General features: G+C 32.4%; 4 protein-coding genes across 5 annotated transcripts in view; 2 read left to right on the top strand and 2 right to left on the bottom strand.

Annotated features, from left to right (window-relative positions):
• Window positions 1-12,481, bottom strand: part of LOC115888723 (cytochrome b5 reductase 4) — an 88,834-nt gene extending 76,353 nt beyond the window's left edge. Inside the window, exon 1 of the mRNA XM_030908542.1 lies at window positions 11,580-12,481. Within this exon, the coding sequence (XP_030764402.1) occupies window positions 11,580-11,736 (157 nt within the window). The 5' untranslated portion in view covers window positions 11,737-12,481. The remainder of the gene's footprint in view (window positions 1-11,579) is intronic.
• Window positions 1,633-8,774, top strand: LOC115888727 (UDP-glucuronosyltransferase 2C1-like). The gene is made up of 4 exons (XM_030908547.1): window positions 1,633-2,025; window positions 4,983-5,236; window positions 6,026-6,581; window positions 8,230-8,774. The coding sequence occupies exons 1-4, from the start codon at window positions 1,770-1,772 to the stop codon at window positions 8,736-8,738; spliced, it is 1,575 nt and encodes a 524-aa protein (XP_030764407.1). The 5' UTR covers window positions 1,633-1,769; the 3' UTR covers window positions 8,739-8,774.
• Window positions 11,546-26,280, top strand: LOC115888725 (fatty-acid amide hydrolase 2). 2 transcript variants are annotated; one of them, XM_030908544.1, is made up of 9 exons: window positions 11,546-11,680; window positions 12,491-12,779; window positions 14,181-14,400; window positions 14,455-14,757; window positions 14,899-15,038; window positions 15,781-15,966; window positions 18,970-19,172; window positions 21,620-21,786; window positions 25,375-26,280. In XM_030908544.1, exons 2-9 carry the CDS (start codon window positions 12,504-12,506, stop codon window positions 25,551-25,553), a joined length of 1,674 nt encoding a protein of 557 aa, XP_030764404.1. In that variant the 5' UTR covers window positions 11,546-11,680; window positions 12,491-12,503; the 3' UTR covers window positions 25,554-26,280. The 2 variants fall into 2 exon arrangements, with proteins under 2 accessions (XP_030764404.1, XP_030764403.1); XM_030908543.1 differs by lacking the exon at window positions 11,546-11,680 and having other exon boundaries at window positions 12,484-12,779.
• Window positions 26,281-26,321: 41 nt separating this feature from the next.
• On the bottom strand, window positions 26,322-27,124 carry LOC115888730 (sentrin-specific protease 8). The gene has a single exon (XM_030908549.1). The coding sequence runs from the start codon at window positions 27,028-27,030 to the stop codon at window positions 26,386-26,388; it is 645 nt and encodes a 214-aa protein (XP_030764409.1). The 5' UTR covers window positions 27,031-27,124; the 3' UTR covers window positions 26,322-26,385.
• Between the last annotated feature and the right edge of the window lie 38 nt (window positions 27,125-27,162).

Here is a 27,162-nt window from a genome sequence, read left to right as displayed (position 1 = left end):
GTTTAGATATTTTCTATATAAAGATATTTTTTTCGTTTCTAAAAAAACATTTTTTACGCGTATAAAACTATTTGTTACTGGTAAAAAACTATTTTTTACGCGTATAAAACTATTTGTAACGTGTAAAAATCTATTCGTTACACATAAAAAACTCTTTTTTTACTCGTCAGAAACTTATTGTTTCTGGTAGAAAACCTTTCTTACGCAAAAAAAATATTTTTACGTGTAAAAAACTATTTGTTACACGTAAAAAACTAATTTTTACGCGTCAAAAACTTATTGTTTCTGGTAAAAAACCTTTTGTTACGCAAAAAAATATATTTTTTACGTGTAAAAAACTATTTGTTACTCATAAAAAATTATTTTTTACGCGTAAGAAAATATCCCTTTAATTTATTACTTTTTCAACATTTCAAACTACACTTTTTCAAACATTTCCTTCAAATTTTTGAATTTAATAGAATCTTCCTAAACAGTAGATGTTCTTTATAAAAATATTTTTAGATAATACCCTAAAATGAAAAAAAAAATGCATACTATATAATTTATTTTTATTGTATTATTAAATATAACATCCGCCTATGACGGGGTCTCATCTTAGAAAACGTTAAAGACGCTACAGAAAACAAACTGATTTGTTTTCATTTGCGTTTTTTGCGAGACACGCCGAACGCTACACGCTTTTGGTGTGGCCACTCCTATATAATCCTGTTATTTTGTTTTAGTCGCTAAAGACGCTTCACGCTAAAAACGCAAAAAACGCTCTCTGTGTGGCCGTGGGCTTAGAGTCAAGCTACTTCAAAGTGAACCACCCTGTATATACTGGTTTAGAGTATATATAATAAGATGTCAATCTAATGATGTAAATCTTTATTGTAAATCTTTGTAATGATGTGAAATTGTTTATACATAATTATCAGATGTTTTAAGTAGCCACCTGAGATACCGCAACATAAGATTTCAAAACCATTAAAAAATTATGACAATGTTGCAAAATCAAGGATAATTATCAAAAATATCGATAAAAATAAATGAATTATTCAATAATACTAACTCAATCCTACTGAAGACGCTTTAAAAACTATTTTACAAAAATCATAAACCGAAATTACACAACTTAGATTATATCCTAACGAGGTAAATAAAACCATTAAAACATGATTAGCAGTGGCGTAGCATATATTAAGTAAAATAAGAATAATCATAATTTTAAGCAGCCTTTTTTTACGCTAAACAATTATTTTGGTTTTAAACATTATCTATGACATTCCACAATGAAAAAAAAAGAAATACTCTAATATCCCTCTTTCATATACACTACTAAAACGGAGGAAATATTAAAAAAGCTGAAGAAGCACGACAATGCAATGACTATCTATGCAACAGGGACTTAGACACCAAGGGAGTAATGACCTTATTTATGCTTACCATTAATTGGGTAAGAAATAAATAAACAGGAACAGATGACCTACGTCAATTACACTAAAAAAATAACAATTTATCAAGTTTTGGCATCCAAACGACAAACAACAATATTATTATGTTTTAAGCCGCTTCTGGCCCCCAGTACTCAAAATATTTGACCTCCGCCTGTGCTATCAATCAACCAAATACCATAGGAAGGCATAGCGATGGCCAGAGTTCAAAACCTTGACTGCATTTCAGTCCGTTTATTAAAAACATCGGACATCATTCAACGCCTTCGTATCTAGAGATTAAAATTATTGTTTATTTACAAAAACAGTTAGAACTGTATAGTTCGTTACACGATGAAGACTTGTTTAACATTCATTTGTTGTTCCTTTGTGTTGTTATTATGTGGAAAATCAGTGGAAAGTGCGAAAATTCTGGGAGTTTTTCCCATGCCTGGAGGAAGCCACTATATCCTGGCTTCGAAACTGATGAAAGGTTTAGCTGAAGCTGGTCACGATATCACAATAATAACTCCTTACAAGCTGAAGGATGTACCTAAAAATGGTACATGGAAAGAAGTTCTAATGGAAGGTTTCGTGGAAGATTTCCAATGTAAGTTTTTTACCAATTTCAATAAGTTTGAACCAATGATTAAAAAATAAAAGGAGTAATAACACCAAAATAAAACACTAAATCACCACAATACACCAAAACACACTTTTACACTTCTAGTTTGCCCAACATATTTCTGATTACAATCTTTACAAGAAATTTCATAAATACCTGACCTTTTCAGTGGAGGTGTTTTATCCTTTGGATTACCTAATAATTGTTGTAATTTATTATTAGCACTATACACAAGTTTATAATTGACATTCTTAAAAATTCCTTTTAGACGACGGGATAACTCTCTATCAAACGGTATCGAAAAATATTTAGACGTATCTTTCTCCACTTGAAAAGTCGAATTTTCAGAAATCATTAACCTATACTTACGTTTTCTAATTATTTTATCAATTAGTGAAGGAGAATATCCATTACACTCAGCTACATTCCTAATGTAATCTCTTTCTATTTCATATCTTTCGTTGGAAAGTGGAAAACTAAGTAATCTATGAACTAAGAAATTTAAACTAGCCATTTTATGTTCAACACTATGATATAATTCATTAGGAATATATCTGCGTGTAATGGTATTTTTCCTATAGATATCAAATTCCAGGCAATTATTATTATTTCTAATAACTAATACATCTAGAAATGGTAATCTGTCGTTGTTCTCAATTTCATGCGAGCATAAATTTAATGGAAGGAAAACGATTATTTAACTTAGAAGTAAAATAAAAAATCGATAAAAAAACTTTTAAGTTAAACGGTTTTATCTTATGTGCACTGAAAACTACAAAATAATAATAACAATTAGGTATTTTGAACTTCTAGTTCAGAAATATTTTAGTACTAGGCAGAATAGCTTTTAGGCATATTAGACTAAAATAAAAACGTGGGGCCCATTAACTATTGCTGATATACTTTCTTCTATACTAAGTGTGGATTGCATCGACTTACTATAATCGTAACTGGAGATTTTGACAATCAATAACCAGCCGTGGCGGCTTCACCAGCGAACGCCGAGCTCATGATCTACCAAAGTATATAAAGATATACTTTGCCATAGGTAGGATTTCAGAGGGGCCCCACGTTTTTATTTTAGTCTAATATGCCTAAAAGCTATTCTGCCTAGTACTAAAATATTTCTGAACTAGAAGTTCAAAATACCTAATTGTTATTATTATTTTCTAGTTTTCAGTGCACGTAAGATAAAACCGTTTAACTTAAAAGTTTTTTTACCGATTTTTTATTTTCTAGTTTTTAGTATTTAACGGAAATGCCTACCGAATATTCCTCATTCTATTTAATTCATTTAGTGCATCATTATTGCATGGTTTTTTACCTGATAATTTATTACAATCTAATTCCTCAATATATAGCCCTTCCAGAGACTTGACTCGACTTAGAGCCACGTATGCTTGCCCTTCCTCAAACAATTTTGAGCCCAAATACACTACTGCATGGTCGACTGTGCTGCCCTGCATTTTATGGACGGTGGATGCCCATGACAAAATTAAGGGTAACATCCTTCTTTCAGCCGTACCATAATTGAATTTTGCTGGAAACTGTATGGCTTTCGGGTGTGTGTTTCTGATGTTATTAGCTCTCTTTGTCTCTCTCGTTGTGATGCCAGCCTAGACTCATGACGCTCAGGTGTTTCTGACTCTACCAGCTGCCTTTGCCTCTCACGTTGTGCTATTAACTTGGCATCATGTTGCTCAGGTGTTTCTGTTGCTAACCGTTCTCTTCGTTTCTGTAGTCGACTATAGGTTTCATTTTCACTTTCTTTTGCACGTTTCGTTCTATACTTTTCTTTCGCCTTTTCGAGCCTTCTTTTTCGTTGTGTAGCAGTTTCGTTTTTATTTTTGTTTGTTTTTTTTATTTATTGTTTCCATGTTGTTCCCACGAGTAATGGACATTTTAACGGTCGACCCCCCAGAGGTTCAGTAGAGGGGCAAGGCTATAATATACAACAAGAGGCGCCCAATCTTGAGGGGAAAACGCTTGCGACATTGCATTTTTAGCCACCCTAATGCCATACAGTCCTCAACACGTTTTAACCTATTACCTTAACTTGGGTGGTAAAGCTACCGCTAACTACGTAGGTACATCTAATCACCTATTTTTTTATCTGTCCTTCTAACGTCACACAATCTTGGACACAACTGTTCTGGACACGACTACTCATGCCCTCACCTAATACGCCATTTTGTAACGACGTCCATCTTGGATTTTAAATTTTGTCATAATCACAGTATTCTACTAGTGTAGCCCTTTCATTTGATACCCATATTGAGGGGGTTGTGGAAAAATATGAAATCCGCCATTTTGTACCTGCGGCCATCTTAGATTTACAATGTTATTGATATTACTATATTGTATTGCCATCGGAACTAAAGGTGTGTACCAAATTTCAGATCAATCTGACAACAGGAAGGTACTTAAATTTCAATTTCTAATTTTGACCCAAATAAACAAACAAATAAATAAATACCGTACGGGTCGAGCTAAATAAAACCGTTTAATTATCTATGGTGTCTGAATATGTGTCAAAAATAGCAAAAATATCATCCACATACCTAAACCATACTCTTGGAAAATACTCAAACTGATTCTTAGTCTCCACTTCAAATCTGCCACTTCAAATCTGCCTGCAAAACCTGCCTTCAAATTTAAACAAAATAGATTGAAGTTTTTTTATTACAGTGATATATAATTTATCTGGTTTTGTAACAAATTGTTCGCTATTTTATCACAAATGCTGAAGCTCTGCAAACCTTAATCAAAGCTCGTGTGTTTGGAATTTTGGTGGTGGCTTAACACGACAGGATCGGGTTAAGCCTTGGGCAAATTTCTGAAATATATATATTTCCTTCGCCCACACACCCGCTTTCCCTGACCCCTGAGCAAAAGCAACTTTACCTAAAAAAATATTAAAAAAATTTATTAATTAATTTCAGTCAGAATGAAAGGTGAAGATCTGTACGAAGATAGCAAAAGAAACTCACTCGAAAAAATCGTTTCCTACAATCATTTGATGCTCAGCTGGGTGAACAACACCTTGTACCACCCAGACGTAAGAAAACTGATCAATTCCGGTGAAAAATTCGATGCCGTGATCATGGAGCAATTTTTCAACGAAGCGCATAAGGTTTTTGCCCATTTTTTCAAATGCCCTTTGATACTGCTTAGTAGCATAGGACCCAGTGCCTTGGTGAGTTTGTTTTTTTTTCTATTTCAGTCAATAATTAAAGATTACAAGGATCAATAACACCCGAGATCAAATTGCCATGTCTCCAAACAGTGCCGTGGTAGATATTTTTCTTAACTTAGCTGTTTAAAGAGATAATTATATTTTTGATAAATCTTTTTACTACGGCTATGGTGTATGCTGCTTATTTAGGTGGTAATCATACTAATTAATTATAAAAAAAGTATTAAAAAGTTAATAAAAGGTACAAAACTAGTATCGATGTATAGCACATATCAAGTACATGTAATATCAGAAAAATAATTATCAAAGTCAATAAGAAAATGCTTAAAAGGTGGAGTGGACTGTTTATTTACCTATACAGGGTGGTCCGAACTGTATTCCGGAAATTTCGGAAGCATACTCTGTAGATAAAAATAAGTAAAAAAGTTCGGATAAATGAATGTCCTAAAATGCTTAGTTTTAGAGATACAGGGTGTAGAATTTTCATTTTTATTTCGATTTTTTCCAAATAGTTTCTGAAGTAACCAAAATATTTGGATGAAGATTAATATGACTCCTACTAGTAGAGGGCGCCACCAAAAGAAGAAATTTCTAAAGTATGACAAAACGGCTTCAAATATACAAAATTAATTTTGTACCTGTGTAATATTGATTTTGTACATTTTCTACCTAATATTCTACATTTTCTACGCACTTTTCTACATACACGTAGAAAATTGTTTTTTTACGCGTCGTTACCCAACCCTGTTTGAAGATGATATTAAAAAACCTCATTGGATCACTTTTCAGGTAAATTTTGTGGTGGGGAACCCCCCAGAACTCTCCTACGCCCCCCATTTCTTCGTACAGGCCGACCTAGACCACGGAATGGGCTTCTTCAAACGTCTAGAAAACCTCCTAGTTTCAGCGGGAGAATCAGCATTAAGAACATACTACTCCACTCCACTCCAGCAAGAAATCTTGGAGAAAGCCTTCCCAGAAGCTCCCCCAATCACAGAACTTCAAAAACTAGTGTCTTTGGTGTTGGCCAACTCGCATACCAGCTACGCTCAGGCGGTACCAATGGTACCAAACATGGTGGAGGTAGGTGGGTACCACGTGGACCCTCCTAAAGCTCTGCCAAAAGATCTACAAGATTTCCTGGATAATGCTAAGGATGGGGTAATTTATTTTAGCATGGGTTCGAATTTGAAAAGCAAGGATATGTCAGTTGAGAAGAAAAAAATGTTTTTGGACGTTTTTAGAAAGCTTAAACAGAAAGTACTGTGGAAATTTGAGGAGGAACTACCTAAAAGGCCTGAGAATGTTCTTATAAGGAGTTGGATGCCTCAGCAGGATATATTAGGTATTTTTTTAGGTCAAAATCATACACAACTTTATACAGGGTGATCCGAACTGTATTAAAAAATAAGTAAAAAAGTTTGTATAAATGTATGTCTAAAATTGGTAGTTTCGGAGATACAGGGTGTAGAAGTTTCATTTTTATTTCGATTTTTTCTAAATAATTTCTGAATAAACGCTAATATTTGGATGAAAATTGGTGTCTGGCAGTTTTTTGAGCCAGCGCGATTGATGCTAGGCAGGCGTGGGGAGTGCCAGCCGTATGTTATCGGATCCGGACATAGAGGAACTAATTAAAAGACTAGTTCACGGGAATCTATTCAGTCGGCAGATCCGAGATATAATAGAAGGCGACGACGATGGATTCGGCATTGTCTATTGCCACAGCCGGCGTAATTACCACAGTAATGTGGTAAAATGTTTCACTTTAGGTCCCTAAAATTCAGAAATATCTTATAAAACGAAGTAGATATTCTGAATTTTTAGACAATTTTTTTTTCGTAAAATTTTTGTAATATTTGCTCCAATTGATTTGTGACAGTTTTTTAAACTCTAATTTGAGTTTCTTTTTTATTTTTTTTTATCTGCAATAAAACTTACCTATATGTTTTTAATATACACAATTACAGGTCTCGTTATATCTCCGTACATTATAAAAATTATACAGATCATACTGTGAATAGTTCTGACTGACAACTAAACGCATTAGCAAGCAAGGGGGATGCCAATGGTAGTCGGGAACTATTGTGAACTAAAGACCTAGTTCAAGGAACTATTCCTCTGGAGGAACTAGAACTAAGGAACTAGTTCCTCCCAAGGAACTAGAATTCCCACCTCTAGCTGAGGCTATCGCTTCGTAAGCGGATGGTCTGTGGTTCAAATCTCACGGGATGCCAATGGTAGTCGGGAACTATTGTGAACTAAAGACCTAGTTCAAGGAACTATTCCTCTGGAGGAACTAGAACAAAGGAACTAGTTCCTCCCAAGGAACTAGAATTCCCACCTCTAGCTGAGGCTATCGCTTCGTAAGCGGATGGTCTGTGGTTCAAATCTCACGGGATGCCAATGGTAGTCGGGAACTATTGTGAACTAAAGATCTAGTTCAAGGAACTATTCCTCTGGAGGAACTAGAACTAAGGAACTAGTTCCTCCCAAGGAACTAGAATTCCCACCTCTAGCTGAGGCTATCGCTTCGTAAGCGGATGGTCTGTGGTTCAAATCTCACGGGATGCCAATGGTAGTAATATATTACTTTTTATTAATACGTAAATATATATTTTTCTACTCAGTAGTTTTATACAGGTACGGACGAAAAGTTATTACTGTTCATACCAGTTAAAAAATATGTAGATGGCGCCCTCTGCAAGTACGAGTAATATTGACATCAAAAAAACGTTACTTCGGAAATTAATTGGAAAAAATCAAAATAAACATAAAATTTCTACACCCTGTATCTCCGAAACTAAGAATTTTAAGACATACATTTATACGAACTTTTTTACTTATTTTTATCTGCAGAATATGATGCCGAAGTTTCCGGAATACAGTTCGGAGCACCCTGTATATCAAGTCGATAATGAATCACCTCATATTTTTTTACGCACTTATTCATTTAGCACCCTGTATATTCTAATCCTCGATATAATTTTCAGCCCATCCGAATATCAAACTGTTCATAACACACGGCGGGCTCCTGAGTACCACAGAGACAATATACCACGGAGTACCGATCCTGGCTATACCGGTATTTGCTGACCAGTTCGCAAATGCCTTTAAAGCTGTCCAGTTTGGATACGGCCTACAGATTGCGTACAATGCTGAAAAGTTCTCCGAAAAAATGCTTAGTGAACTTATAGAGGAGCTGTTAAATAACAAGAAATACAGGGAAAATGCCAGAAGGAGGTCTAAGCTGTACCATGACAGGCCACTGAAACCTATGGAGAGTGTGGTGTATTGGGTAGAGTACGCTATTAGAAACAAGGGTGCTAGACACTTGATGGTCAATGGAGTGAATCAGTCGTGGTTCGAGTACTACCTGCTTGATATTATGGGGTTTTTAGCTGGTATAGTACTCGTTTTAGTGTATTTAGTTAAGTTAGGTTGTAAGATTTTATGTTGTAAGACTGGTAGAGCTAAGAATGTCAAAGAAAAAGTGAATTAAAGTGAGAAATTAAAATAAAGAAATATTTTTTTAATAGGTAGCTTGTTTTATTAAAAAATATGAAAAATTGTACAGTCCTTGACAGCAAAAACCCTACAATTTAAACTTTTAATGGACCTTTTAACTCAAAAAGTTAAAAGTGTGACAAAATAAAATGAAACCACTATACAGGGTTGTTCACCACATACGACACGGAGTATTGTAGCTAAACGATTAGATTTTTACAAATTGTAAGTTTTGGGTTCGTTGAAGGACTATTAGAGCTACAACTTAAAAATATTTTTACAAGATACAGAGTGTCCCAAATAAATAATAAATATCAAAATTGTATTTTTTTAAATGGAACATCCTGTATATTATTGCATTTTTAGTTTCTACGATCAAAATAAAGGTAAATTTGATTAAGGTTTATTACACTTAAACCTTACCGTTTTTGAAATATTTTCAATTTTGTGAAATTGCAGTATACATTTTAAGGCTTCATTTCTCCGAGGGTATCAAAGTTTTTAATACTAAATATTTACTGAAGTTTATTTATTGATCAGTTATTGTGTTGCAATAATAAAAATTTTACTACCTTATACTGAGTGTCTAAATATTTATTTCAAATAATTACTAGCTTTAAACGGCAATAACTTATTTACTTTAAATAGAACACCCTGTATATTTTATGAGAATCAAATGCACAATTTAATTGTCTATCAAATTGTATTATACCATTTCTTACCTATACCTTCAAGTTTTCGTAGAAAATGCATTTTCTTATAATTTAGACCTCATTTATCAATATACCCATGGAATATTGACATTTTAGATTGTTTTTATAACAACAAATGTACAAAATGTACAGACTAGGAATATTATCGTTTTTACTAAAACGATAATATTACTAGCCCATTTGTATGCTAAAAGAAAACTATTTCAATTTTTATAAAAGAGTATACCATTAATTAAATATACCACCAGTATTTCCGCCCAAATACTAATTAACTACATACTTAATTGTGTTCGTTAATAAATTATTCTAAATAAATGTGGATTTGAATCAGAAATCGATATAATAATAAGTTATGAAAATGAACGTTTCTGTTGTTATAAATAAGCATTTGTCAAAAAATTAAATATAATTTTTAAGGTGTTACTTTTTACCACACTTTCTAATATACATACATAATTCAGTTTTTGGAGCAATTATTATTAATCAACGCAAACAGTCAATTAATGTAGTTTGAATACTGAAATCATATTAATTGGTCCTCTTTAACAAATATTTAAACAGTTTTTTTTTTAATTTTTAATGAAATAAACGAACTATATCGACAATATTAGTATCTGTACTCTTTAAAAATTTGGTACATCTTTAAAAATGATCTAAAACGTCAGTATTCCATGGGTATATTGATAAATGAGTTCTAAATTACAAGAAAATGCATTTTCTACGGAAACTTGAAGAGATAGGTAAAAAATGGTATAATACAATTTGATAGACAATTAAATTGTGCATCTGATTCGCATAAAATATACAGGGTGTTCCATTTAAATTAAACAAGTTATTGCCGTTTAAAGCTAGTAATTATTTAAAATAATTTTTTAGACACTCTGTATAAGGTAGTAAAGTTTTTATTATTGCAATACAATAACTGATCAATAAATAAATTTCAGTAAATATTTAGTATTAAAAACTTTGATACCCTCGGAGAAATGAAGCCTTTAAATTTATACTGCAATTTCACAAAATTGAAGATATTTCAAAAACGGTAAGGTTTAAGTGTAATAAACCTTAATCAAATTTACCTTTATTTTAATCGTAGAAACTAAAAATGCAATAATATATAGGGTGTTCTATTTAAAAAAATACAACTTTGATATTTTTTATTTATTTGGGACACTCTGTATCTTGTAAAAATATTTTTAAATTGTAGCTCTAATAGTCCTTCAACGAACCCAAAACTTACAATTTGTAAAAATCTAGCCGTTTAGCTACAATACTCCGCGTCGTATGTGGTGAACAACCCTGTATACAGGGTCGCTTTTATGTATGGAAACGGTCAATTATTACGTAAAATATACAAGGTACCGCAAAAACCACTGACCGATCCTGTATACATAAATTTATTACTCGCTAATAGATATTTATAAACCCTATATCTTTTATATTTAACTTTTTGCGGTACCTCCTATATTTTACCTAATATTCGACCGTTTCCATACATAACAGACCCTGTATAATTGACGAAAATTTCAGAAATTTTCAACGAGAAAACCTATAAACTTCTGAAATTGATTGCACCAAATCTCGGGTCTTAAAAACATCTTTTATGAATTAATTCCGCTTGAAGAAACCGCGCAAGGCCCTCTCCTAAAATCAATTATCTGACTGACGTCTGTATAGCGGCTGCAACTTCCCCATTTTCCTTTTAGCCGCATTTTCCCACACTAAACGGCAATTCCGTGTGGCAAGTCGAGATAAGCGACCCTTCAGACGCAGCGAAATTGTTCAAAGTTGGTGTTATCGCATTATATCCACCAAAGAACAGGAACTTTACATCAAATTTCCAATTTTCACGCGAAAGGAACATAATTTTATCTGCCCGGACCTCGAATTTACTATAAAATACGTTATTCTAATGAAATTTACTTGATTTCCCGCCTGTATTTGCCTGTTTTTAAAAATAACTTCTATAGGCAACTAAACATACACACTGATAAACCTCAAAAATATTTTTTACATATGCAACCAGATATACTACATAACCTTTAAAAATTATTGCAACATTATTCAATTGTTTTTTTTTAAACAAACAACAGAAACACCTGCATAAAACACCACATGAAACTTACCTGTAGCTGATCCAGAGCTAGAGCTGACTGAAGCAACACCCACCGCAAGCTTTCCTACTTCGCGTAGAACTGGAGGAACTAAAGTTGGAACAGATTTGAAGGTACCCGTTTTAGAGCCCTTTGAGGGCTTTTCCTCACTTCTAGTCTTGTCGTTCATTGTTTTTCTTGCGTTTGCCGACACTCACGAGTTAATAAACCAAGTCTAGTTTAAAGAATGATTCGTACACGTTCAAATGTCCTTTAAGGGTTTCTAATTTAAGAAATAACAAACTGTATTGTTTTTATTTCGGTGTATTTGTCGATTTTAGAAAGATTATTACCGTAGTTTAGTATTAATTAGCATGGAACAGGTCTTTTTAACACTTTTTTTGCCTAAAACAACAAACCTTGTAAAATATTAATGAAATTTTGGCAATGTTGCCATATCACTTCAAGTAATAAATTATTTCAACTAAAACCGTAATTATTTCTAAGTTTTCAACGTTTTAAAATCACCAATCGCTAAAAAATCACACAATAATCACTCTAAAACAATAATATAAAAAAATTAAACATAGAATTTATATAATTATTCTTTTTTCAAAGGTATATTAGACTTGACAACGTTGTAGATGTTTTCATTGGATCAGCTGATCGATTTTAAACTTCCCTTTTATACTCTAAATTAATGAATTATAAATATATTATTTATGAAATAACAGGTGTGTCGTACAAATTCGATTCTCGGTCATTAAAATAACTTCATTCACAGTAAAGATCATTGATTAAAAAGAAAAAGTTCACAAATAAATTCAAACATAACCTCGAACGTTGACATATGTAGAAAAAATTCTCCGTATGGTGGGGGACGTACGATCACCCACAACATCGAGAAAAATTAATTATTTTCGTTTATTCTAGCGCATTTCTAGCGGTTTTGCGTGCATGAATACCGTCCGGTCCGATGTAAAAAAGAGACGTAGACTAAATTTTAAGTTTATTTTACGGAAAATCGGCAAAATGGGATCGGAAAAACGACGCGACGGCCTAAAGGAGTACTGCCGAGGCATCTCAAGAATTCTTTTCGGGCTTGTGGAGGTCTTTTGCCACTGGTTTTTCAGTTTAATTTATGGAAATAACAAGGAATCGATGCCCCCAATCAAGGATCTGTTGCTTTTGGAATCGGCCAGTACGGTGGCTTTGAAAATTCGAAACAAAAAAGTGAGTACCTACTTATAATAATTTTTTTAAAAATGTAACTATATAACATGTAATTATTTTGAATATTTATAACAATGGAACTGTAAATTTTATGTTTATTTTTAATATTAGTATTATTAACTTCAATTCAAATAAATTTAATTTAATATTCCTAAACAGGATGTTTTAAATTATATGCTTGATGACACCTGATTCTCAGTGACGATTATCTTTTTTTAAACATATAATTTGATAAGCTTTGACATTCTTTTAGCATACTCGATTTAAATTTTAGATAATTACAGCGATTAGGTACTCAAAAACCGCATTTTTAAGTCAAATAAATTTACTTTCAAAAGCGTAATGAACTTTACATCATTATACTTGTTCAACTAGTTTTTTTTTCGGTTATTTTATATAAGTTAGTTTATTTTAACGTCATTAATATGTTTAGCAGGTTTGTTTGTTGTTTTAAATTGTTTGTATAGTTGCGTTTGGGTGACAAAAGAATTAATATGAGTGGAAAATTAAAAATAGTTCATGGTGTCATAGATTTACATATATGCATTATAAGACATTACCACTATAAAATAAACCATTTAAAAATTTAATACCGAACAGTAAATGATTTTATGGGTCATAAAAAATGGGGAAATGTGTGTAAAATGCCGTAAAATATGCTTTGAAAATTGTTTTCAGAAAAAAAACGAAATTTTAAATTTATGTACCTACTTTTCATAAAATATTTTTGAGTTTGTTTTTATTATTAATTTTATAAAACAAAACTCCATCTTTGTAATTTTGTATATTAATTTTTAATGGGTGTTTTTTTAAAAAAAAATTGGTAGTTTTCTCAATATTTTTCATATAAATTAATAATAATGAATTTATTAAAAACAATAAATACCTACAGTAAATTAATAAACAAAGTAAAAGCGCAGAACAGATACAAAGTATCATAAACCTGTATCTTATTAATGAACAGTTTTTTTTGTTAATTATTAGTCACTAATGGCACATAATGGACTGCCTTTCTCATTACAGTCCGCTATACAGGTTGTCCCAATCTGAATAATGCTATTAAACCAAACATTTAGAAATAATAAAAAATATTTAATAATAAAACTGCTCGATCTATACATACAAGGTTACCCAGTGTCGTGATTTCCAATGACTATATACACACTCTCCTTGTCTAAATTCAATTATTGTATACAGGGTGATTCGAAAACATATATTTTTACGTTAACGTTGTAGTGTAATTAGCTACAGTGTGGTGTATAAAATATGATCATTTTTAGACTCAATATACTAATTTCTTTTTCAAAGCCAAATTTAAAAAAAATTCGTTATATCCCTCGGTATATACAGGGTGAATTATAACTATAAAAAATGATTGACAGAATATTTTTGCATTTTTAGCTAACCAGTGAGCAAGTGCTTGACTCATATATAGAAAGGATAAAAGAAGTGAATCCTTTGCTGAATTGCGTGGTTGCCAATCGTTTTGACGAAGCCAGAAAGGAAGCCAGGGCAGCGGACGTGCTGATCAATTCTGGAACCATACCTGAAGAGGTATTGGCTAAAGAAAAACCATTTTTGGGCGTTCCATTTACCACAAAAGACTGTATTTCTGTCAAAGGTAAATAGCAAATGATTTTCAACGACAATTTCACTGAAACTTTCGAATTTCCAGGTTTAATTCACTCGGCAGGGTTGGCATGTCGCAAAAATATTATCGCCGAGGAAGATGCCACCGTGATAGCTCGCCTAAAAGACGTTGGTGCCATAGTGATAGGTTTGACCAACGTTTCGGAGCTGTGTATGTGGTGGGAGAGCGCCAACAAGGTCCACGGCAGAACCAGGAACCCTTATGACACCAGTAGGATAGTGGGCGGGTCTTCCGGAGGCGAGGGGTGTGCCCAGGCGTGCGCAGCGTCGGCGTTTGGTATCGGGTCGGACATAGGGGGGTCCATAAGGATGCCAGCTTATTTTAATGGTATGGATAACTAATTAATAGTTATTTATTATAGTAATTTAGGGTAACCAAGACGATATAAGCTTATATTAATTTAGTAACAAATAAAATGTTTTATTTAGCAAAACGAAGTGTCTTATATAGCAAATTACTAATTTTTAGGGGTTTTTGGTCATAAACCATCATCACTGACTGTTCCCAATCATGGACAATATCCTGAGCCGGCAACAGATGAACAGAATCTATTTTTAGGTTTAGGGCCTATATGCAGAAGGGCAGAAGATCTTTTACCCCTTTTAAAGGTATTTATTTATATTTATTTCAGGACCTTAGACTATACACTAACTAGACACTCACTTTATAACCTGGACTTTGAAGCCAACATTTCATTTATCTAGAATCTTATTTCTTATTTGTGTATCTTACAAGCAATAATGCACATAGAACAAATTTATTTTTTTTTTGGGTTCGTTGAGTTTTCCTTATACAGGGTGCATCAAAAAGTTCAAAGCAAATGGGGAAAAATATTTTTGTGTTATCAATAATATATTGTGTTAGGGATTATTCTAGCCGGATTTATTTTGTTTCGTGTATTTTTTTTGGTTGTGAAAATCTTTAGAAAAATTTTCAAAAGTATTAGTATTTAGAATTGACAATGACAGCCGTTGACAGTCGTTTGACTCATGTCAAAGTGATTTTCTTTTGTCATTGACCATACTACTAACAAATTCCATATATACTTTTTCTTAATAACACAGTAATACATAAAATTCGTAATTTTGTTGTGAATTTTTTGGCATGCCCTGTATAATCAACTGGAAATAAAAGCAGCCATATTGAAACCTGTTCTCGATCTCGACTTCGAAGTCTTCTTTAGTCTTTTTTTCAATGACAAAACGCGTTAGATAAGCTGTTATGCCCTTAAGTGACGTCAAATAATGTTTTATGTTGGCTTCGCGATACACTCTCTAAAGACAGTGTCTAGGTGACTTATGGTCTAGGGTTGTAGAATTTTTTTATGTTGAAATAATTGGTTTTTTTTAGGTAATCAGCAATAACAATCCTGTCCTGCGATTGGACGAATCCGTCGATATAAAAAAAATCCGATTTTTCTATCAAGAATCTGACGGTGGTTCAGATTTTATTTCACCCGTATCGCCTGATATTAAGGAACTTTTTGTGAAGATTTCCAAACATTTGGATAAGGCCTACGGTATAAAAACTAGCAAGGTCAGTTCATATAAAATTAAAACAGTGTTGCGCAATGTTTTTAATATCGAAAAATGTTTCGTGTGTTTTTATTTTTAATTAACTTAATAACTATAATTAATACAGTAGAGGCAACACGGCAACGCTTGTCGCTTCATTATGAAACGAAGCGGAATTGGACTATGTCATTTATCAAGATGAGTCACGACATATATTTCATTATTGTCTATACAGAGTGTTTTTTAAATGCCCAACATTTATTTATTTTTAAGATTGTTAAAAATAGATGATACTTATTATTAATGCCAAAAAGATGATATATGTCAAAAAAAGTGAGCTATTTTTTTAGTATACAGGTTGTAAATAAGTAGGCACAAAAATAATCACATGTTTACTTTTGCGTTTCCCTTCAAAGTTATTCGCTCATATAGGCATGTTTCAATAATCAATATCAGTTAAATATTTGCACTTATTTAGGACACCCTGTATATTTGCAAAAAAAATTCAAACGTCACAAACGTATTAATTTTTGCGACGTGATTGACAATATAAAAGAGTCAGTTTAACGCCTAGGCATAAAAGTACGAAAATATTTTATACATCTGACATCAAGTGTCAAATTCAACGAGCGTAACCATAGTTTCTTGATATACAGGGTGTTTCAAAACAAATGCGAAAAACTTTAGGGGGTGATTCCTTGTTCAAAATAAAGGGTAGTTTGCTTTATAAATGTTGGGTCAAAAGTCAACCATTAGGGAGATATCGCGGTACAAAGATGGCGGAAAAATAATGTTTTTATTTTTTATCTTGAAAACGAAAAGAGATAGACTAATGAAATTTTACGGAAGCATTACTGTTATGAAAACACACTTTCTCTACCCCTATCATTCTTGTTAACGAAATTTAAAGAAAAATCTTATCAAACACATGTAAATGCTTTAATTTGGATAGTTTAGTTTGTTTAGAAACTTTTTACCTCTTGTGTTTTTTGATAAAACTCACCGATTGGAAATTAAAAATAAAATGTAAAGCATTACATGTCAGGACAAAAAACATTTTTAGATTAAGAATCTAGTGATAATAACGATAATAATAATCATCTAGATAATAACGTATTGCAGTAGAGTAATGTCAAATAAAATAATATTAGGAACATCCTAAAAGTAACAGCGGCCGACTAGATTTTTTCCTAAAAAATTACAGCAGCCCACTAGATTCTTTATCAGAAAATGTTTTTTGTCCTGACATGTAATGCTTTACATTTTATTTTTTAATTTCAAATCGGTGAGTTTTATCAAAAAATACAAGAGATAAAAAAGTTTCTAAACAAACTAAACTATCCAAATTAATTTTTTGCATGTGTTTGATAAGATTTTTTCGTTAACAAGAACGATAGGGGTAGTTTATTTCAACCCCTTCCACTCATTTTAAAAAAGTGAAAAATTACCAGAAAGTGTGTTTTCATAACAGTAATGCTTCCATAAAATTTCATTAGTCTATCTCTTTCGTTTTCAAGATAAAAATAAAAACATTATTTTTCCGCCATCTTTGTACCGCAATATCTCCCTAATGGTTGACTTTTGACCCAACGTTTATGAAGCAAACTACCCTTTATTTTGAACAAGGAATCACCCCCTGAAGTTTTTCGCATTTGTTTTGAAACACCCTGTATAATTCCATACAAGGTATTATCACAGATTAGGTATACTATATCTATGCAGATAAAAATCTTATCCCTAATTCGTGGTACGAAAATTGTTTTTTTATGACGATGTGCAAACGAGTAAAATTTCCTGTGCACAAAAATAAACTCGCGTAAAATAACAATAAACAGCGTAATAGAGAGATATCGCTAAACCGAATAGCGTGCATGGACGTTAATAAGGCTTATTTCCTTTTACGTGAGGTGGTATTAACTCTCTTCATTTATAGTTATCGGATCGGAAAGAATTCTGTTCGTGTCGCGTCCGCTATTTAAACTTAACCTAACTTTGAATTTAAAACTTTGAAATTGTTTTGTTTACTAGGTATTTTAAAACTAAAGGGCTAAAGTGCTTATTTCCAGTGCTTTATTGTTCAACGTCTGCCAGTGGGTTTAGGGCAACAAGTTCTCTTAGAAGGACTAAGTCGTCATCTGCTGTAAACCTAAGCCTCTTTATAGGCTCTTTAATATTGGAAGAGGCGGAATCCATATTTTGGGCCATATTTATTTAATTAAAACTAATCCCAGCTACTTAAATATCAAATTACCTAATAAAACTAAAGTAATAATTCAAAACAATTCAAACATAACCTAAAATAAAATCTCGCCGCTCGCCGACCGGTCCCGGTTGTCAAATGTACCCGCACATGCCCATTTAAGCAATTTTTAAACGTTATTTAGAAATAGCGCTTAGTGTAATTGATCCGCAAATTACGTCAGGCGGTAACGTTATTAGCGGGTGTTGCGTTAAAAATTGACTCGCGCATATCGTAACCATGATAAGGTACGCGTAAATACTGCTTGACGCTATTCGGTTTTCCGATATCTCTCTAATAACTGTGCCGGTCAGGCGCGGTGCACAATTTTAGAGGCCATAAGTGGGCGTGCTATGTGCGCAAACTAGTTACCTAACTAGTGCCCGATTCTGAAAATTGGAACCTCGAAAAACTATAAAGAAAAAACAAAGTTTATAATCTGTATGATCTCTGGTATTATTTTTAAAGCTTTTTATATTATTTCGAACGTTTGAAATTGTTTAAAAAATTATTTGTGGCGTTTGAAAAAAAAATAGCATGTTCTATTCCGGGTAAAAATGACTTTTTGTGCTTCGGCTGAATGTCAAAAAAAGTGTTATTTTTACTCTTAATAATACAATATACCTGCTATTATTCAAAGTTATTCGCTCATATAGGCATGTTTCAATAATCAGTTCAAATACCTGCACTTACTTAAGATACACCCTGTATATCTGCCAAAAAATATTTTATTTCAATTTTTTTTCATTCATTTTTTAAATGTTTTTTTTTCATGGCTTTTTTTAGGTTTCTTTGAAGCAATTTATTCTTAGCGCGCCTATGTGGTTCGCCGCCATGAAATCTCCCTCGGGTCCAACCTTTCCTAATCAGCTGACCAACCTGAAGGGTTGCATAAATCCTTATTGGGAAATGCTCAAGTGGATTTTCAGGTTATCTGACCATACATTTATCGCCCTAGCCACCTGTCTAGTAGAGAAAGGAGGTTGCAAGTAAGTTTTCAACAGAAAATAAATTATAACATGGAAAATAAAATGAAAGAAACTATAATACACTGTTTAATACGAGCCCTAACAACTATATGTTGGGACAAGGTCTTTTTTTGTAATAAAAATAGTAATTTGTTAAAACGACTCAATTTATTTTCTTTAGTATTCTAAATTCAAACATTACAATATGATCTAGACAATTTTACTATATTTTTATAACTTTGCAAACAAATCACTTTTGATAATAGCTTATTTTGCCAAAATCAAGCCAAATTTGCTGACAACTATATATTGGGACAGCACACCAAGAAATTTGTTTAATACGGAGTTACATCACCTTTCGCCTTAACAACTGCCTGAACTCTTAATGGCATTGTATTTACCAAAGATTGGCACATTTGAGGCGTAACGGCGTAACGACCTTGAATCGATTTCCAGTAATTCTATTGGCTGAAATTTTTGACAGATGAATTTGACAGATAAAATTTCTGACAGATGAATGTTTCAGCCAATAGAATTACTGGAAATCCATTCAAGGTCATTACGCCCGTTACGCCGATACGCCGTTTTTAGGATAGTGTGGCTGCACCCTGCCTGAATTCTTAATGGCATTGTATTTACCAAAGATTATCACATTTGAGGAGAAAAATTATCCCAAATTTCCTGCAGTTTTGTCCGCAAATCAAAAATTGTTCGTTGAGGGTGGTTTCTTAAATATTGCTTCATTTTATGCCACACAGTTTCTACAACATTGAGGTCTGGACTACTTGCAGGATAGGATAGAACTTTTATATTATTATTACCGAACCAATTTTTAGTTGATTTTGCTGAATGGCACGATGCTCAATCTTGTTGAAAAATATAGTCTTCGTTTGGAAACAATTCTTGAGCACTAGGCAAAAGTGAGGTCTCAAGTATTTGTTGATATTTTTGGACGTTAACAGTGCCATCTATAAAATTTAATTTGCCCAAACCTCTTGCTGACATGCAACCCCAAACCATAATCCCCTTAGGAAATTTAACAACCCTCTTTAAGCAATCTTTATGAAAGGCTTCTGCTTTATTTCGTATTATTCTTTTTCGATGATCTCCAACGCAAACATCAAATTTAGACTCATCGCTAAATATGACCTTATTCCAATCATTTTGTGTCCACGATAATTTAGATTTTGCCCAATTGTAGCGATTTTTCTTTTGTATTTCTGTCAGTAGCGGTTTTTCTTTGGCCTAAATAAGAATTTGTATCAATAATCTTCAGGTAATTGATTATCCACACAAAATAAAAGTTTACCTTGTAAAACCCCAGACCGCATTTATGGATGTATTTTCGGCAACATTCTCTTGATATATTTAATCCAGTTACAGTATTCCATTTAACTGTTACTTCGCGAAGAGTACTTCTTCTCGCAGACTTGCAAATTTTTACTAAATTTCGTAAATCTCTCTGAGATGCAACTTTTGGCCTTCCCGAACTTTTACCTCTAACGCCCACACTGGCAGATTCGCCGTATTTTTTTATTATATTAAAGACCGTGGTTTTTGGAATACTTAAATCATCAGAAATTTTTCGAATGGTTTTTCCCGTACTGTATTGACGAATGATAATTTCGCGTAGTTTTTGATTTGGAGCTTTTCCACGGACCATTACTTTGGATTAAATTAACAAAATTGAAAATTAAAAAAATTAAAATTACTTACAGTAAGTCTCACTACTCAAAGTATCGAGTCACTTACAAGCTGTCAATGCTGAAGTAAACAGTTTGTGACATTTGTGACGTTTATAGCAAAGCCGCCTATGATATTAATTATTTAAAAATACTTGTCCCAACATTTAATTGCCAGGCAAATTTGTCCTTTTATGAACAAAATCCGCTACTCTAAATATGGATTGATTTACAAATTCATAAAAATATTGTCAAGTTGTTCAGGATATATGGCTATGTTTATATTTAAAAAATTAAACATATATTTTTCAGTCATTTTCAAAAACCAGGGCAATAATTCCAAAATATGACCTTGTCCCAGCATATAGTTGTTAGGGCTCGTAATACCACAAAAAGGCAATGCCTACCTTAGACAAAATCATATTTTCCAAGTACTCTGCAGACCACAATGACTGATGACCAGTATGTAAGAAAGAGACAGAATAAGGAAGTAACGCGTGTTTTAATTTCGTCGGTTTGGACCGCTGTCCTGCGCAGTGTTGCCAAATCTGATAATTTTTCTCATTTGTAGATCTAAGATCCTAATTTTCTCTAAAACGGTATGGAAATTTCGAAAAGTATAAACGGGATTAACCATTTTAGAACATGCAGCATTTTTTATGAAGCATGCATTTTTCTTAAAATGCCAATAATAAAAAAGTTTTAACTCTTGTGAAGACAATCCGGGGACATACTGTATATCTCTGGACTTTTGTCTCATCATTTTTATTTTTTTTTTTCTTAAAGATATGGAGACGAAAAACATCAGTTCCTTCTGAAAGAAAGGGACGCCCTCAGATTAGAAGTGATAGACTTATTAGGGGACGATGGAGTGCTTTTATATCCAACCCATCCCACTTCAGCGCCCTATCACAACGAACCCCTAGTAAAACCGTTTAATTTCTCATATACAGGTAGGTACAAATATATTATAAGAATATATTGCTAGTACCGCATTTACACAATGAGTGGAAAGTGAAGCCAAAGAAAAGAAACAGGAATATCAATCTTGTATAAGTTTATCCTTTTCGTTTAGCAGGATTTTCGTGCGCACGCACCAAATAAAACGATCTGATTGGTCTATTTCATCGTTGAACGCTGTCAACTGTCCGCGCACTATTTTGAACTCTAAATATTAATAACTTAGGTATAATATAATATTATTTTGGTAATTATTGGGAAAACTGAAGATCGTCCGATTTTCACCAAAATTGGTATACACCCTATTTTGAGGTCGTAGATTACGAATCTGAACTTGGTCTTAAGGTCTTACCGTTTTTCAGAAAAACGGAAAATTATTTCAGCATCGAACTTTTCTTAATTTCTCATATTTTTAAGATTTTCTAGCACATATTTTGTTAGGTATTCAATAAACAATGATGTTATTGCTATTTTTTATTACTTTTTTAACCAATTCTATGCATAATAGAGGAAAATTTGCTAAAATAAATTTGTAAACAATCTGAAAATGTTGGGTTATGTGTTTCTGGCATTTGAAGCAACGTTGCCAATGCTAAACCTAAATTTAGCGTGTGTTTTTCGCTCTGGGATTACGAAAGGCAGTCGCCAGAAGAACGGCTCTTTCCCATAATAATTATGGGAAACCCATAATAATTATGGAATTTCCCATGATAATTATGCAATTATTGCTCTTTTACCAACGAGATCTGACTATTTATAAGCACGAAGTTGCACGAAAGAGCTTTGATTGCATTAATTACAACGTCCATGCGGAGGGTGTTAATCGTTTGTTGTTATATTATATAAAAAAAAAGATTAACCCCCTCCGCAAAGAAGTTAAAACCAATGCAATCAAAACTCTTCCGTGCAACTTCGTGGTTATAAATAGTCTTTATATAACTTCTTTGCGGCGGAGGTCAATCTTTTTTTGATATAATATAACAACAAAAGATTAACACCCTCCGCATGGAAGTTGTAACCAATGCAATCAAAACTCTTTCGTGCAACTTCGTGGTTATAAATATAATATAACAAAAAAAAATTAACCCCATCCGCATAGAAGTTCAAACCAATGCAATCAAAACTCTTCCGCGTAACTTTGTGGATATAGGTAGGTATATTTAATTATTGTCGATCTCATAATAGGTAATTTATTTAAAATCTCTAATCACTCAAAAAAATAGAAGATATGGCAACGTTGTAAATTTTCAAATTTCTAGATAAGGTCTAGAATATATTTGTCTCTCTCATTACATAGGAGAGAGAAAGAAGGATATATCAAATGTCAAACTTCCATCTGCTCTCAATTTTCTTTGTTATTTTGTTAAGAAAAATGGTTTTCAGTAAAATTTTGGACATTTTCCTATCCCCAATCAGGTGTGGCTTTTAGATAAACTATAATATAATGAAAATATAGTGAAATTATTACTTTATAGGGCCGAATAAAGAAAAATTCAATTTTCGATATTCATCATATCTATCCGTTTCTTGTTTTTGTTTAAATATGTCAGAGAGTAAATTTAAATTTATAAGTAAAGGCGCGAATAGTGAGACGCTAAATTGATTTACGTGGTAGATAGAAGACTACCTTCTGTTGGTTAGTATGAAATAAATCAACTACTAATCGCGAAGCACTTCTCGCGCTTGCGTTGTTCAAAGCTTTTGAACGAAAAGGACCGACTTATGTGGATTTTGTATAGCTCCATCTCAAAAATTTAGCTTCAATTTCTGTTCCTTACTAGTATCAAAGAGTAGATAAGACAAGAGACGACAGTTCGCGCGGTACCTTTCATGTTTGAGTGGTGGGGAGAGTGACCTCGTCTCGCTTGTCCCTTTAAATTTTCGTAATTTTTTCGCGGGAAATTTGAAATAGACTATTATTAAAACTTGCCTGTATAGCTTATAAATAGTTACTGTATGGGTAAAGAAATAAATAGAAACGAAAAAAAATGAGTTTTCTAAATATTATATAAAATAAATTATAATTAGAAACATATTTGTCGGGGAATAAAGATAATAAAAGCAATATTTTGTATATCGTTGGTAAACAAGATCAAGTGACCAAGTCGATTTGTAAGAAATGTTTTATTTACGTGTATTTTTTTTACATATGGACTTGAACAAGTGTAAAATCACAATGTGGAGTTTATGAAGAAAAAAATAGAATTGCTCAATTTTTTTTGTAAAAATATATTACAAGCTTCTAACCATGTCTTCGATCTATGGATTACATTTAGTTTAATAACATAATTATATAGTATATTTCTATAAAAATACTTTTCAGGATCCTTTGGAAAGGAGTGAAATATTATGTTTGTCGAAGAATAAGACCTATTTTTGCAGTCTTTATAAGCACACACATTGCCACCATCTCGTCTTTTCCTGCTACTCGTGTCCTGTTCAGTATTCATATTTAACAATATTTACAAATTAGTACGCAACAAAAACGATACTAAAATTAAACCTTAAATACTCTCAAAACGATAATATATCGAAAAACTCTAAAAACACACTTTAAAAAGGCAAAAATGCAAGAAAACAACTAACCAGATTTGTTTATGTTTGAGCCTGTTTAGCACAGCTGATTAGCGTCCTAAAATCATAGGTTAGATTAGATAAAATACGCCGTTGTCAGATTTTGAGATTTTATCTGTTTATCTTTGAAATCGATCAACTTAGTCATTCTGTTTCTTTGATATTATCAGTACATTGCGAAAAAAGAACCTAAACCAACCTAAACTAAAAATTTACATTTCCATATTAACATACGTTACTTATATCCTACTTATATTATTAATTTATTTTCAGAAAATCTTGTTTATTTTTCAAAGAAATATACTTGGCAACACACAAAATGGGACTTCATGGGACCTTTAAATTTTAATATATCTGCGTCTCTCTCGCGAAATTAGACTTCTTTGTTCACTGTCGTCTCTTGTCTTATCTACTCTTTGCTAGTATCCTCTAGTATTTAGTCTTATAATATATTTGGGTGACTATTATTAAATTTTGTATTCAATATACAGGGTTTTCTGAATTATTATATATATTTACTAGTTGAAGCCCCTGGCGCATCCGCCACGACATAAAAAAAATACTTTTTTTTTAATTAAATGAAAAACAAAAAATCCGGCGACGATAGTTTTTAGAATAGCCAATTAGCTATCTTTTAGTAAAAAAAGCAACTTTCTAGAGCAAGTCGTTACTTCAGTAGAGACGACACAGATAAACATTAGCATTTTATATATGTAGATTACCTTTTATGGCTAGGTTCGTCCAAAATCGCACTTTATTTTAACTAAAGTCTGTCCATCAAGAGAATACATAACAGTGACAGTTGTTGTTTGCTATTTTTTTATACTCTAAGTATCGGGAAAAATGCCAAAACTATATATTTCTAATTAAATCATAAAAAATATAGTCTTGGTCAGCACTTGTCTGGTATTTTTGGATGTCATGTGACGAAATCTTCCCTGCCTCACTGGACCGATTTTTCTTTTGGTTATTTTTTGTTCTCTGTCTACAAGATATTAATATTTCAGGATTGGTCAATGTCCTAAAACTGCCAGCCACTGCCGTACCTATGGGACTGGACAGACACGGTCTACCTATAGGAATCCAGGTCATAGCTAAACACGGTAACGATAGGTTATGTCTGGCTGTAGCCAGAGAATTAGAAAAAGGATTTGGAGGATGGGTTCCTCCAGAAGTAGATGCTTAAAAAAGATAGTTTTTTTAATTAAATTAAAAAAATCAACTATTGGGTCTAGGGTGTTGTATAATATTCACTTTCAAAAGGTGTTACTTGAACGAATCCCACCCTGTAGATACATAAATTGACCCACTACATTGGAAAAATTTAGTAAACACTATTTTACCGGCATTTTTTATAAAATTACATACTTTTTTATATACAAGATACTTTTTTACCAAATTATTGACTCAGATAGTATACAAAACAATATTTTCTATTTATTACTGTATACTTTTAAGTGTAACACACTATATAAGTACATATTATAATATAAACAGTAAAAATTATTTTTATTAGAAATTTACGTAAAGTTATGTGTATATCGTTGTGAAATAGGTGTGCCAACAAAAAGGTTATTAAAATATTTTTAGCACTGTTTATAAGAAAATCTCAATCTTCGACCAAATCGTTTTATTTAATTAAAATGAATAAAATTAAACAACAAACAATAATAAATATCTCAATATATTATAAGAATCTATTGCATTTAATGTGAAAAAATTGTCTATATATTTTTTATATGTATGTAAATATTTAAAACAACCAATTTTCCTCATATATGATTGATTTATTTTTATTTTTATACATTTGAAGAGACTATATAGTATAATTCAGGTCATCATTGTAAGATTTTGTATTATTTTTACAACTGTTATATATATTTTATATGAAATATACCTACCTCTTGTAATATGTTTGGATTTGTTGGGTTTTATTTAAAATAATACAAACAAATACAAAAATAAATTAGTTTAATCGATTTTAAGAATAATATAATACATTTCCTGAGAAGATTTGATCACCTGCTTAACCTCTCGATTAATTTTAATATCTCCAATCGTTTTGCTTGTACTTGATCTGCAGTTATCTTGGGACAGCCTTTAATTTTACCATAATGTCCTGCATAACTTGCTAACTGTTCGGTATTACACAGTACATGTATGCCACAATCGTACCCATTATTCTGCTGTAAACAAGGAATTTCTTCGTAACGTCCTTCAATGTGAAGACCGAAATATTTCAAGATTTTTTGTGCCAAATCTAGAGCCTGGTTTTCGTTACTGCCTCTGGAAGAATCATAGTGGCACGTTACTTTTTCTGGTCTGGAGTACACCAAAAGGCTCCAGTGACTCCCTCCTGAGTACTCAGTAAGCTCGTTATCATTGAGAGCGAAAAATATAAAGTTAGGGTTCTTTTCTTTAATTAAGGGATCCAGGAAGACCTTTAGCTCTTGCTGAGGCGATATTTTGATGCACTGCGTTACTTCTGGACTGATAAAGAGGTAGGAATTGTTGTTCTTGAAGAAATCCGACTCTAGGTACTCGAAATAGAATGAAATTATGGTGTCATTGAGCCAATGAGGCCCCTTCAATAGATCCACGTCCGATTTACGCAACAAGCTTTCGTTGTAGCTTAAAACGGTGAAGTTAGTATTCATCGCCATTAATTCCCATTAATTTAAATAAACACTTGTTCATTTTGAAACGATTTTTCATTAAATTTTTTGTGGATTTTAATTTTAAACTTTTGTCCGATGACATTTGACAAATGAATTATAAAATAATAAAGAAACCTG

Source organism: Sitophilus oryzae, unplaced genomic scaffold (genome assembly GCF_002938485.1).
Source record: "Sitophilus oryzae breed Bouriz unplaced genomic scaffold, Soryzae_2.0 scaffold_808_pilon_pilon, whole genome shotgun sequence".
NCBI lineage: Eukaryota > Metazoa > Arthropoda > Insecta > Coleoptera > Curculionidae > Sitophilus > Sitophilus oryzae.
The sequence above is the reverse complement of the archived record's forward strand: the minus strand, read 5'-3'. Positions and strand labels throughout refer to the sequence as shown.